The following is a 13,830-nucleotide window of genomic DNA, read 5'->3' on the forward strand; positions in this document are numbered from 1 at the left end:
GTTTCCGACCTGTCTGACTCCAGCACCTGTTTTCACCTCTGAGTGCTGATGGAAAACACCTGCTGTGACTTCACTAACTGGGGGCGTGGCCAAAGGAGGAGCATGCTGAAAAGTGGTAGGAGTATTAAGAGAGGTTACTGAAGTTAAAGTGCATTTACAAGCAAAACTCAATGTCATCCACACTCACCTTTGAAATAAAAAATACAAACAACCAAATTGGTACATTTCAGAAATTCAGTTTGTCCTTTATTGCTTCCAGTTCTCCATCTCATACACTTACCTTTATTTACATATAAATGTTTCCAGTTGTTCTGACTTCTGCCTTTCTCCATACAACTACACTTTCATTCAGTTTGCCCTGTTCTCCTACTTACGTCCGCCCACCTCTCTTTCACTCCTTCTCCATACTTCCAGATTCCCTGTTAAATCGTATACATTTATTGGTTAATAGAGTAAATCTGAACCTCGAACATTCACATAGAGAAGATAATTATGTTTCTAAATTCAAAGTCTCCACCGTATAAAGTTACATCCTCATTCAGACTGATATTTTTCTACTTTCTTTGAAAAAGAAAAACAGATCTGAGGCTCCATTAACATGGAGACCGAAGCAGAAGAAAAACGCTACAGAAAAGAAACGAAGACGCAGCAGCAGCAACATAAAGACAAATGTAGAAACAAGAAAACATGATAAGAAGATGAAACAGGATTATTTACAGTACAGGAAACACTACATCCCTTATTAAATACAGTGTCATCCAGTGTAGCTGGTACTAACATATAAAATGGTAAATAATAATGTCATAATAATGACAGGAGCTGCTGTTGGAATATTTCCAGTGCTGCCTGATCTCAGAGAGGAAGCTAACGGCTCAACATGGTTATAAAAAATATTAAAATATTAATAATAATGATAATAAACAGGGACTGAACCTTCCAGTTCACTTTCCTCTTTTACTTTAATTCAATCTCACTGTTCGAGATCATGATAGTATCGTAATATTAAAAAGATGCTTTGTCATGTGCGGCATGATACGGCTTTTTACAGTTTAGAAAGATGCTAAAATGATCGGTTCAGGTTTTCAATCAATGGGCAACTGAAATGACCTTCATCATCTTTTCTTCCACAGTTAAACAAATCAAGACTCTTCAGCTTTCTGTCTAAAACAAGAACTTAGCAGCCGGTAGCTGCTGGAGTGTTTCCTACATGTCATGAATCATTTGTTCGACATAGATCTGGTAACTGCTAATTTCACCTCATATGTGAAAATGAATTCTTGCATTAAATGTTAAAATATTATTATTGTTGAGTTTTAATGAGTTTAACAGTTTGTTTGTTTTTAAGTCGAGGTCATGCTTTTTTAAAATGAAGAGCTTCATTATCTTTCATACAGCTGCTGATCAGAAGCGGCTGATTCAATACATATTGCTAAGATAAAGCCAATAATCGTCAGGTTGCTAATTCAATAGAATCTATTTAAATGCGTCTGATCACATCTTTAATATAAGTATTATTTGAATCCTGCATCAGTAACAGCCAAAACTTTGGGATAAGCTTCAAAATATAGCTGCTTAACATGTTGTTATTATTATTATTATTGTACTATATTATAACATTTACTATGTGATCTCAAGAAAACAAGCTTCTTATGTGAAAATCATGAATCTGTTTCTCCTCAGCATTAAAATAATCCCACGTCCTCGTGAACAAATATCAACTTCACAAACTGAACAGAGAAGACAGACACGTTCAGTCACAAGAAAATATGAATATGAGTATAAATATGTTCAGTGTCTGTTCAAGCAAAAAAGAGGACGAAAGCAAATTTGATTAAATTAAGTTCGTTAACTGGAGATGTTGGGCTACGGTTACTTTCCAGGATCACAAAAAAATTATTGTTTCATCGCAACGAGTTTGTTTTCTTAAGATCGTGGTTCAACAAGCGTTAGAAAAAACATCAGGGATAATTAGACGCATGTCCTGTTCAGGCTTCTGTAGTTTTCTAACGTATAAATGTGGCAACTAGCGACACGTCCTTTATCAGAGAGTTTCCAAGTGTGCTTCAGTAAATTCAATTAAATGCTCCAGGCTGCGAGTCAGTCCGATCCAGTTCAGTCCGATCCAGTTCAGTCCGATCCAGTTCAGTCCGATCCAGTTCAGTCCAGTTCAGTTCAGTCCAGTTTGCTGAGGCAGTGCAGCATGTTGGTGGTCAGCTGTAAACCTGATCTGTAGGAGACCCAGACATCGTCACGTTCAGGTACGTTTGTCTGTGAGCTCCTTTCCGTCCACGCTGCAGCTGCATCTGTAAACCTTTTCCATCAAGAGATCTCGACCAACCTCTGGCTCAGCTCTCCGTCGGCTCCTGGAAGGTTTCCTGTCGGCGACTTGGCGAACACCTCGTCGTCTTCCTCTTCTTCCTCACTGTCCCCCTCAAAGATGGCGGTCATGGGGGCCGCGAAGAAGCGGCAGCGAGCGGCAAAGCGCCGGCTGCCCGAGCAGGGAGGAGTGAGGGAGCGAGGTCGCATGGAGGAGGAGGAGAGGAAGAAGAAAGGGGAGGAGGAGGAGGAGGCCGTGAAGAGGAGGCCATTATGTGTCAGATCCCTTTGTCTCAAACCCAACATCATAGATAAGTCCTGACTGTACGGAGACGTGGGAGACGCTGGTATGTCCAGGGTCAGGTGGGCGTTGATGTCATGTGTATCTGAGGTAAGGGACGAGCTTGTGGCTTTGACTTGGTGTTGGTCCGGTGGTGGCGGCAGTGACGGCGCTCCCTGGAGGTCGCTCGAGGTCGTAGGAGAAGCATCTTTGCGAAGCCGCTCAACAGCCGAGATTCTCGACGACGAATCAGATCGACTTCCCTTCCTCAGCAGGAGCGCCTTGAAGCTCTCACTCCTCGCTGACCTTTGACCTCGGAGGGCTGCTGGTCGCGCTGGGCGGGGGAGGGGGTCAGTGGGAGTCACCGGGGGGGAGGAAGAGGACGACGAAGACGATATGCGATGTCCATCATCTTCTGCATCCCTTCTTCCTAGCATCTTCCTCTTCGACCTGAAACAAACAGAAAAAAGACGAATTACATTCTCGCCCTGTCCTGGAAGAAAACACCCGAGTCCCGGCTGCTGCCTCACCCACCAAACGAGAGAGAGAGAGAGAGAGAGAGAGAGAGAGACAGAGAGAGAGAGAGACAGAGAGAGAGACAGAGAGAGAGAGAGAGAGAGCGTGGAAACATTTGTACAGGAAGGAAGGTCTGTGGGAGGAAGCTTTTAATCACAAGGGGAAGAAAACAAGAAGGTGTCTGATCAGAGAACAAGCTTCTTAGTTACAGAGCAAGAAGGAGGTTCACTAGCTGAAGAACAAAGAAAGGAAATGATTTCAGGTCGGGGAACAAGGGACCAGAAGCTTTTTCATGAACAGGGAAACACAGAACAGAGGAGGGAGGGGCAGCGACTAGAAGTGGAAGAAGGAAAAACTAAGGAAGTTAACGAGATACTCTTGGTGATTTATCTAATTAAAACTACCTTCACTCCATCTACCACATTCAGTGACCCATTATATCTTTACCTGCAGCCAATCCCCGACTACAAGGCCATTCATGCTGTGCCTTCCCATACTGCACTGCTTCGCAGCGGCAGAGAGAAGGGTCAAGCAGATTAGTGAGTATGAGTTGGTCAATCAATCAGTCAATCAATCAGAATACTTTATTGATCCCCAAGGGGAACTTATTACAGTTGCTCCCTAAAGAATAGAAGTGTGACAGCAAAGATTCGGAATAAGAAATAAGATGATGAAGATAATCTATATAGTTGCATCCTGTGTTTAAATGTTGTCTGTGTGTTCCCACCTGTGGATGACGGCGAATAAATCCTCTGTGGTCCGCGGTCGACCGGAGACGAACATCTGATCTGCCGACACACTCACAAACAGATCAGCTGGGGCGGGAAAACACAGAGGGGGAGTTAGAGGCGGATGTGACATCACTCACTCGGCTCTTTAAACACAGAGCGGGAAACACAACTCACCATCCGGAGCTCGCCCGACCTCCTTCGCCCCCTGCTCGGTCCTCTCCTCCTCTTCGCACTCCTCTGGTTCCCGTATCAGGAGGTCTGGAAGCGACAGCTCCCCCCGCAGGCTGTCATTGGACAGTGCACTGCTGAGGGAGTACCTGCTCTGACCAATCAGAGCGCAGGAGCTCTCAGAGTCGCTCGTCTCTTGCTCATACACTTTCATCATTCTCACTCGCTCGCTCGTTTGCATCGTTCTCTCTCTCACCACGTCTCGCTCATCCCCAGATGAGGATGAAGATGATGACGACGACGACGATGACGAGGAGGGGGAGGGCGCCATTGTTGATGACATCATGAGCAGCTGTCTGCCCGGCCTCCTCTTCCTCCTCTTCTTTGCTTTGTCTTTTTTCTTTGAGGTAGATGTCATCATCATCATCATCGCCGTCTTTATCCCTCGTTCTTTCACCGCTTCCTCCTCGTCTCCATCCAGCGATGACCTCATCATCCTGTTGTGAAACATTTTCTCATCATCTCTCTGGAGTGCGATGACCCCAGCGCAGCGCGGGTCCGTCGCTCCAGTCTGGGTGCCACCTGTTCGGGTAGAAGCCGGTCCGTGAGCCCACGAGTTCCCGATGGTGCTCGACGTCTCCGAGGTTCCCCACGTTCCTGGGATACCACAGTTCTCCAAGGTGCTCATGGTCCCAGTGATACTCCAGGCCTGTGTGATACCCATGATTCCTGGGGGGCCACAGGTCCCATAGATGCTATTCTCCACGTTGCCCGGCGCTCCTGAGGCGTCACGGTCCTCCAGAGTAACCGCGGTCCCGTTGGTCTTCGAGGTGCTGGTCCCTGTGGTGCTCAGACTCTGTGCAACACCTGCGATCTCCAGGGTGCTGCAGGTCCCAGAGGAGCCTTTGGGTGCCTCCAGTTTTGTTCTTCTGGGTGAAGTCAGGGAGAGATCCGGCTTCTTGTGCAGAATTTGTGGCTTCTGCCTCTGAGGGGAGCTGGCAGGTGAGAGTGTGGTGATGTCAGCAGGTGATTTGTCAGCAGGTTTGTCGACAGCGGAGCACGTTAGGTGCTTTGATGACGGCGAACCAAGGGTCAGATGTGTGTGCGAGTTTATGCAGGAGGGATCAGAGGGAAGCTGTGATTGGTCGTTGAGCCCAGAGAGAGGCGATGTGATTTGTCCACTGCTTGTCAAGCCACCTGGTCCTCGCCGCGCTTCAGGAGACGCCATGAGACCCAGGATGCAAAGATCAGGCTTCTTTGGGAGGACCGGCTTCTCCGGGGAGCGGAGCTTCGTCAGGCTGCTTGTCTTACAGACATTATTACTCTGTTTTAAATCAGTACTTTCTGAGGATTCTCCGTCAGCTGCACCACGTACAGAAGAGTCAGTGTGGAGAACATCCTCAGTGTTTCCTCGTTCCTCTGCAGGCTCTGTTAGCTTAGCATCTGCTAGCATCGTCTCTTTGACCTGTTCTTGTTGGAGAGAGGGATGCTGGGGGATTGTGTTGATGCTGTTTTTGTCACAACCAGGAGGCATTTTCACCCAGGGACCGTCAGGACTGGAGATTCGATTGTTTGCCAGCGTAGCGAACATGTCTGAATCTTTCCTTCCTCGTTCATCGGACTGGATGTCTGTGGGCGTGGTCACCTGAGGTCCAGAGCTTCTCTGGTTGGCTGAGCTGGGAACAAAACCTGGTAGCTGCAGATCAGTGTGACCTGACTCGGCGACCATCTCACCTTTTGTTAGGTTGTAGTAATCGTGATCATAATCTGATTTACATCCAGTTTGCTTTGCATCAGTGTTGGTTAAGCTAAGAGGGTTAGCATTAGCCATTAAAGCACTGGACATGTTAGCTCCATTACAGATAGTATCATGTGATCCAGTTCCATCAGGACTAACTTCAGCCGACACAGAGTCGACTGGATGAGCGTCTTTACTTGGTCGGTCAGTGTGTTCCTGGTTGGAGTCAGCTGACAGTGTAGCATTAGCTAGTGTAGCATTAGCTGATGTAGCATTAGCTGATGTAGCATTAGCCACCACGATGCTAGTTAGCAGGGCTTCATGGTTCTTTATGGAGCGCAGCTTGACGCCCTGCAAAGCTTGGGCGGTGACCAGGGGGGAAGGGGGCGTGGCCACTTTAACACGACGGTGTGGCGACCTACCAGGGCTCAGTGGGGGTAGGGAGGTGGCAGGGGGAGTAGTCAGAGGAGGAAGAGGAGGTGGCGGAGGTGGAGGAGGAAGGTCAGCGATTGGCAATTCTTGGAGCTCTGAAGAAGGAGGAAGAGGAGACAATGGGGGAGGAGGTGGGGAAGTTGGGGGAGGAGGGAAGTTGGTTGATGATGACACTGTGTACACTAGTGCATGATGGGAGCTCTGCCTGACAGCATAGGAGTAGGGGGGAGGAGGAGGCCGGCAGGAAGGAGGAAGAGGAGGAGGAGTGGGGAGAGAGGAAGGTGGGAGAGGAGGAGGTGGTGGAGGAGGAGGAGGAGGTGGTGGAGGAAGAGATGAAGGTGGAGAAGGAGGAGCAGTGGAAAGTTTGGTGAAAGGAGGAGCAGACAGGCAGGAGTGAGGAAGAGGAGGAGCCTCATGAATGGGGGAGAAGAAGACAAGAGGCGAAAGAGAGGAACGTTCTGGTAGAGGAGGAGGAGGAGGAGGAGCAGGGAGAAGAGGATGCTTAGCAGAGGACTCTGAGGAAGTGCAGGAGGAGAGGGAGGAGGTGGAGGAAAACGAGGAGGAGAGGGAGGAGAAGAGCGAAGACTTCCTCTCTGGCACCGGGGGCTTCGGCCTCCCCTCGCCCCGAGACCTTGTCCTGGGCAGGGAGGAGACGGCAGGGGACAGGGGGAAGGCGGGCAGGTGTGAGGAGGAGAAGGGGGAGGTCGGGGGGAGGGAGAAGGCTTCAGGGCTTGCTGTGAGAGGGGAGGAGGGGGTGAGGGGGGAGGACACGGGAGTGCCAGGAATGGGGGTGTTGGACTGGCTGGAGTATCCACTGGAGGGCGAGGCGAGGCGCTGCAGCCCCCCCACGGAGGAGGCAGCTGGGTGGGGGTTGAGAGTGAATCTCAGCCCCTCCTCCTCGGAGCCTGGAGATCCAGGGGTAAAATCAGGGGGGTGGGAGTGGCCGGGGCTTGGCAGGAGGTGCTCAGGGGGGGGGTCATCAGAGTTTCCCGTCTGGGGGTCGAGGTTTAATGGTTCAAAGGTTGAGACTGTCCCACAGTTCAGCCCATTCTGGCGTCTCTTGGGGTTACTCCGGGGCACCCAGGGGTCATGGAAGGTCTGCGGTGACGAGGTGGGGGTCCGCTGGGCGGCGCGCTCCAGGCGGGGACTGTGCTCCAGGCGGGGACGGTGCTCCAGGCGGGGACTGGAGGAGGACCGGGCGGACTTGCTCCGACCTGGCCGGCGCCTCAGGGAGTCGGAGCGTAGCGGTGGGGGAGGTGGGCGCTTGGACTTACGGAGGGAGATGCTGCGGGTGAGAGTGCGAGAGTAGCAGGAGGAGGTGCTGGACCTCCTTTTCTCCCGGTTTAGCGAGATGGAGGAGGTCATCATCCTCTCTGAGCACAGGGAGGTGTTGTCAGTGAACGCTGGGGAGGAGCGACCGGAGGAGAGGAGGGGGTTGCAGCTCGTCTCCAGGGTGATGCCGTTCCAGTCTCGCCCAGTCTGACCACTGTGGACACTGGAGCTGGGGGAGAGGAGCTCATAGCTCCATCTCTCCCCACTGAAGGAGCCTCCATCGCAGGAGGAGGTGGTGTCCTGCTGGGCGGAGCTCTGCTCGTCCAGAGCCAGGTAACTGAACTGAGACTCTGAGTCTGCGATTGAGGAGGAGGAGAGGTAGTGGGAGGAGGAGGGGGAGGTGTGAGGTTGGGCAGCCTCATTCAGGGGCTTGTCGCTGGGGTAAGACCACTCGGGCTGCAGGCCACAGCTCGGGGTGCTGGGAAGGGAAGGGGTGACGGGGGAGGAAGGAAGAGAGGAGGAGGAGGAGACAGGAGACTGTGGGATGACTCTGGCGGTGTGGTCGAAGGGCAGCAGGGGCTGGAGGTCGCTGGGGAAACCCTGTAGATCCTGTGAATGGAGGAGACGGAGAGAAAGATTATTTTCTGTTTCGTTTACTCAGTTTCACGTGACGATGATTTGTCTGACACTGACCTGGCAGCAGGACGAGGAGGCACTGAGGGTCCTGCAGGAGGCGCTGTTACAGCTGGCCTCGGAGTTCAGAGAGGAGTTGGTTGCCAGACGCGGGAGGCTGCTGACCTCAGAGGAGGATGGGCAGTCGACACGTGGGGAGGAGGTGAGGGAGGCCATGAGGCTGGATATCCCCTCTCCTCTTGGGGCTCGGATCCTCCTCACCGACGACTGCCCCTCCTTTCTGATTTCACTCAGCTGCTTCTCCTCCTCCTCTTCCTCCTCCTCCTCTTCCTCCTCCTCCTCCGTGGTCTTCTGTTGGCGGGTGGAGGTGCAGGAGGAGGAGGCAGGTCGACCCACGGTGGAGAACTGACCGGGAAGAACGGAGGAGACGGAAGGCGAGTCTGGAGAGAGAGAGAGGGATCAACCTATTGATCCTTTGAGTGATTAATTAATGGATGTGTGAGTGAATGGGTGGAGCTCATACCCGGCTTCCGGTTGACATCATCCGGTATCCCGGTAACCGTCTTGCGGCGGCTCAGTTTTCGGGGTCGCCGGGACAACGAGTCACCGTTGGACACCGTTCTTCGGAAACTTGCCTGACGATCAAAACTCTCACCTCGAGTGTGAAAGACGAGAAACACAGTTCAACAGGTCAAAGCCCTGGGCTGTTTACAAAGTCTGATTAAAGGTCAAAGGTCATGATGAGTTTCAGGTCAGCTCTGGATCTGACTCCACCCCCTACCTGTTATATTGATCGGGACGATATCAGCGGGAACTGCCTCCGCCTGCTTCCTCATCTTCTCCTCCGGCGTCGGAAGCCGGGGGGTCGATTCCATCTCCACGTCGATGGTTGGCTCGTACGCCGGGGCGAAGACGTCCCAGCAGGAGGTGAGTTGGACAGGGTTCAGGACCAGCGGGGTCAGAGGTCGTGTGTTGCTCAAGATGAACCTCTCGTCTTCGTCTGAGGAGGCCGACGACTGAGGGCAAACGAAACAAGTTAGTAGAGTCTAGTTTAACCAGGTGGAGTTTCATCCTAGTTAAATCTAGTTTGACCCCAGTAGAGTCTAGTTTAAGGTCGTTTAAACTAGTAGTAAGGTGTGCTGTGATCTCACGTTAACCCCAGTACAGTCGAGGTCACCCAGGTCTACTGACTGAAGTCTGGTTGGGAGTGACTAGGACAGACTCTAGTTTAGTCTAGTTCCTTCTAGTCTAGTCTAAATTACTCTAGTTTGATCCACGTTTACCTTTCTCCTCCAAACTGAAAACTTGAAACAAACTGAAAAGCAAGAGTGAGAGAGAAACTCCAAACATCTGGATTTCTGAGAGACGGGGAGGAGAAACCACGAGGGAGGGAAAGACAAGGTAGAAAGAAAAGTAAATCATGTGATCAGGACACAGGAGACAGATTATGGTCAAAGACAAAGATGACGGATACAAAACAATGACAGAAGAACCGTGTCAGTGTCTCTGTTTCACCAGCAGGTGGCAGTAAAAGAAAGTAAGTTTCTGCTGCTGCAGGTTCTTCAGATGAGACTGTGAGACCGAGTCAAACTGAACCAGAAAGAATCAGAACCGATCACAGTGATCTATAACTGAGATCAAACTAAACCAGATTTAGATCAGACCTGGATTAAACTGGATTAGAAACCAGGTTAAATGAAACTGAAAACCAGTGACACTGAAAAAATAGTGACAGCGTAAAAAAAAACTGTCACTGAAAAAACACATGAAGAAAAAAACTAAAGATTTACATTGAAAAACATCATGAGACAAAAACAAACTAAATTATATAAGATAAGATTGAGAGATTGTAGTTGTGAATGTAAATTTGATTTTTCAGTTCTTGGTTCAGCTGCTGTTAACGGGACAAATACAGGCTAAAAAATAAAACGCCCACAGGAAACGAAACTGAATCCATAGCAACATCACACCTCGTGATTACAGCCTCCATATAATGAGAAGTAAAGCTGGATGATGCATTCATCTGAAATTAGTAGTTGGTTAATTAGTTAGTTAGTTAGTTAGTTAGTTGTGGTTCAGATTTGCTGCAGCTGTTTTAACCCAGACGTCTTTGTTCTGCTGCAGTGTGTTCAGCCTCATTAATATTCATGAGCTAACAGCAGCTCCGCGTTAATATCATGTGTGTCACTGTGTTTTCGTGTGTGTGTGTGTGTGTGTGTGTGTGTCACTAACCATCTTCCTGCTTTTGTCCTTCCACCCTCTGCGTGTGCTGCCCTCTGATTGGTCCAGGCCAGAGGAGGACGGAGGGGAGGCGGAGCTCGGTTGGTGGAGGTGAGAGCTGGTGGGTCTGCTGTAGCCATGCTGAGTCAGCCGGTTACACGCTACACACACACACACACACACACACACACACACACACACACACACACACACACGAGAGCGAACAGATGCAAGATTAGACACTGATGCTTATATGGCAAATAATCAATAATTATCAATCAATCAATAAATCAGGTGAAAAAGTGTCTGATTATGATGCCGTTTCTTCTAAATCATCAATCATTCAATCAATCAATCATAAATTCATTAATTGATACTGAGGAACATGAGAGGAGCAGCTTCCTCCTTTGTCTGTGAATTGGGGCGGGGGGGTGACATGTGGCAATGCAGCTGCTGTGATGCAGTCTGCACCAGCAGAGAGTGTGTGTGTGTGTGTGTGTGTGTGTGTGTGTGTGTGTGTGTGTGTGTGTGTGTCCTGCAGGCAGACACCTGCAGCTCTCTGCAATCTGCTCTCAGTATTCAATAGTCAAAGGTATTGATTAGATCAGCTGAATCCAGGGCTAAAATCCCCAAAATAAGAGTTTTATATTTTCTGTTTCATCAACATTCGAGGAGTCAAATGTGACGCTAATACCTGAAGCGACAATAAGACGTTTCATTCGCTCGTCCTCACTGAGCAGGTTCATCAGTGAACGCTGGTGTTTCTGTGTGTTCGGGCAGAACGGAGCTTTTCCTGAACGATGACATAAGCTGCTCAGAGAGAGGCGGAGCTGTGAGACAGTGACGGTAAGACGACGACGACGACGACCTTTAGTCGACTCAGACTTTCTCTCTGATCGTTCATTTTAATGGATGATGTCTGAATACTGAGCTGCTGCCATTTTCATCCTGATTGAAACAGCTGCATTAAAACAGGGAAGGTGACGGAGTGAAGACTGAACACCGTCAGACACAAGACGTCTCAACGTTTTCTGTTTTGAAACATCAATATATTTAATATTAACTTTGTCGGCCGGTTGGTATAAAGAATATAAGTGACAATATTTCAATAAAACCTGAAACTACAGTTATGATCTATTACCCAGATTTAGTTGAGTTTTACTTTTACTGCAAATGATCAAATTAATATGAATGTTGAGATTCACCCCTCGATCAATGTTCAGTCTCAACTATGAAAATGGACAAGAACGTCTTTAACACCACGACAACAAACAAAGATAAATTAAATTTTAAGACCTTTTTTACCACTTCCTGTTTCTCTAGTTACATTTATTTCACACTTTTGTCGTTACTTCCTGGTATATTATAATTAACTCATCATTAAATGTGACCTGGGTAAACAGCAGGAAACAGCTGGATGAATTTATTGAAGGATTAACCAATTAAAAAATAAGATCAGAGGTTTGTTTCGACGGCAGGTTGGAAACACATTTAACACTTATTTAGGAAACTGAAGTCGGTGCTTCATCAGACTTTTCATGACCTGCAGAGAGTTTGTGTTTGAGTCCTGAACAGAACTCGATTATTTCAGCCATTAAATAATCAATCAAACCCCTTATTCAAATGTATTATTGTGAAAGGTTTACTGCGTTTCCTTCTACATTTGTGGCCAAATATTTATTATATATATATATAAGATTTCAAAAGTGAAAACAATTTAACCCTTTGTAACTTTAATTATTGTACACATTAATTATACATTTACCATATTAATTTGTGTTGTATATTAAGTGGTACAATACTACTTGAGTTTATTATATTATTAATTAATATTAATTCATTGAGTTTATTATATAATGTCATTATCAGTCACAGTACTTTAATATTTCATATATAATTTGTCGGTGTCACATTTAAGTTGGTTATTTACACCCCCTTGAGTGTGGAACACCTTTGGTTCCCACCTGCCAGTGTTGCAGGGGGACAGTCTATCGGACGCACATGTAACTGCTAAGACGGCAGAGTGATGCTGAGTCAGCTGTCCTGTGGTGTTGGTGGTTATTCTTGTGACCTCTCACCTCGCAGGTCATCAGCGCTGCCGGATCGTCTTTTCCCAGGGATGAAGACCAGACCCTGCTGAGGCTTCTGGGTAGTGTAGTGAACAGACCACTTACTGTCCCTGTCCCCTGCTGCAGAGACACAAAGGAAAGCACAGTTCAGTGTGTGTGAGTGGTTTCTGTGTTTAATCTCTTTTCAGCAAATCCATTCACACATAGAGAGAGAGAGAGAGAGAGAGAGAGGAACAATGATGATCAGCGCTGCAGCACTCAGCACTGCTCAAGGTGACCTCAGAGACACACACAGCCAGAGGGCTTTTATTCTGAAGGAGCAGCAGATTGATTAGCTGTGGTATTTAGTGGACAGATGTGAAGACAGAGTGTCGGTTTTCTGCAGTTTGGAGGAAGCTGAACTCTGAAATATAAAACCACAAACTTCTCTCACTGACACAGAAACACTTTATATTTCATTTGGAGACTAAAGTGTCCAAAGTGATTTATATGTTTACACACACACACACACACACACACACACACACACACACACACACACACACACACACACACACACCTTTCAGGAGACGCTGGGTAACAGCTGAACACCGGCTGCAAACCTCCACATTTATTCAAATAAACATTAACAAACAAAATGAGTTGTTAACACAGCACATTAAAGGACAATCTAACTGAACAATGCAACACTGCAGCTCACATCACGTCACTCTGCTGCGAGACTCAAGCTGCTTTAAATCAATATTAAAGCCAAACACCATATTAATAACAAAATAGATACGAGGAATTCTGTGACTTACGAGACGTTGTTGGAGATACAACTACATACAAACCTCTGCATCATGTGTCCAGATAAATAACTAAATAAATACATTTCTCATTTTCTATAAGAGTCGAATCCAAAATATGATCAAGAACAAACAAAGGATGAAACAAAGACAATAATATAAAGTATAAAGTTTGAAAGTCATTACACTTAAAAAAAGTTCCACTGGTCTTTAAAAGGTACCAGTGGTCCTTGAGTTCCTTGAGTAGTGATAGTGTACTAGAGATGCTTGAGGAGACTCAAATGGTCCTTGAGAAGGAATCAAGAGATTCTTGAGATGGTTAATTGGTTGTTTGAGGAGATCCTGGGTTTTTGAGGGAGTCCTAGATATCCTTGAGAAGTACAAAGGGTCCTTGAGGAGACTTAAATGGTCTTTAACAAGGACCAAATAATCATTGAGGAGTTCCCTGGGCTCTTGAGAAGATACTGCAGGAGAGACAAATGTACCTTGGGAGATCCCTGACGCCTAGATGGGCTTCCAGAGGTCCATAAGGGGGTTCATGTCCTCGACGAGATCCCCAGGGTCCTTGAAAAGACTTAAATAGTCCTTGTGGAGGTCCCATGGTGCTTGAGGATCCTTGAGGAGGTTCCTGTGGTACTTGGGAAGGCTCCAAGTATTCACGAAAAGG

General features: G+C 47.8%; 1 protein-coding gene across 5 annotated transcripts in view; it reads right to left on the bottom strand.

Moving 5' to 3' along the window:
* Positions 1-220: 220 nt before the first annotated feature.
* Positions 221-13,830, bottom strand: part of nhsl1a (NHS-like 1a) — a 23,898-nt gene continuing 10,288 nt past the window's right edge. For 4 of the 5 annotated variants that reach the window (XM_087171164.1, XM_087171166.1, XM_023396401.2 and 1 more), the window contains 8 exons: positions 12,385-12,495; positions 10,319-10,467; positions 8,868-9,102; positions 8,610-8,741; positions 8,147-8,526; positions 4,018-8,062; positions 3,840-3,927; positions 221-3,046 (listed from right to left, as the gene is read on the bottom strand). In XM_087171164.1, the coding sequence (XP_087027290.1) occupies positions 2,320-3,046; positions 3,840-3,927; positions 4,018-8,062; positions 8,147-8,526; positions 8,610-8,741; positions 8,868-9,102; positions 10,319-10,467; positions 12,385-12,495 (5,867 nt within the window). In that variant the 3' untranslated portion in view covers positions 221-2,319. The remainder of the gene's footprint in view (positions 3,047-3,839; positions 3,928-4,017; positions 8,063-8,146; positions 8,527-8,609; positions 8,742-8,867; positions 9,103-10,318; positions 10,468-12,384; positions 12,496-13,830) is intronic. The other variant, XM_087171163.1, reaches the window with a different exon arrangement.

This window comes from Seriola lalandi, unplaced genomic scaffold, assembly GCF_002814215.2.
Source record: "Seriola lalandi dorsalis isolate HSWRI2012SDOR001 ecotype SW California unplaced genomic scaffold, Sedor1 jcf7180002054977, whole genome shotgun sequence".
NCBI lineage: Eukaryota > Metazoa > Chordata > Actinopteri > Carangiformes > Carangidae > Seriola > Seriola lalandi.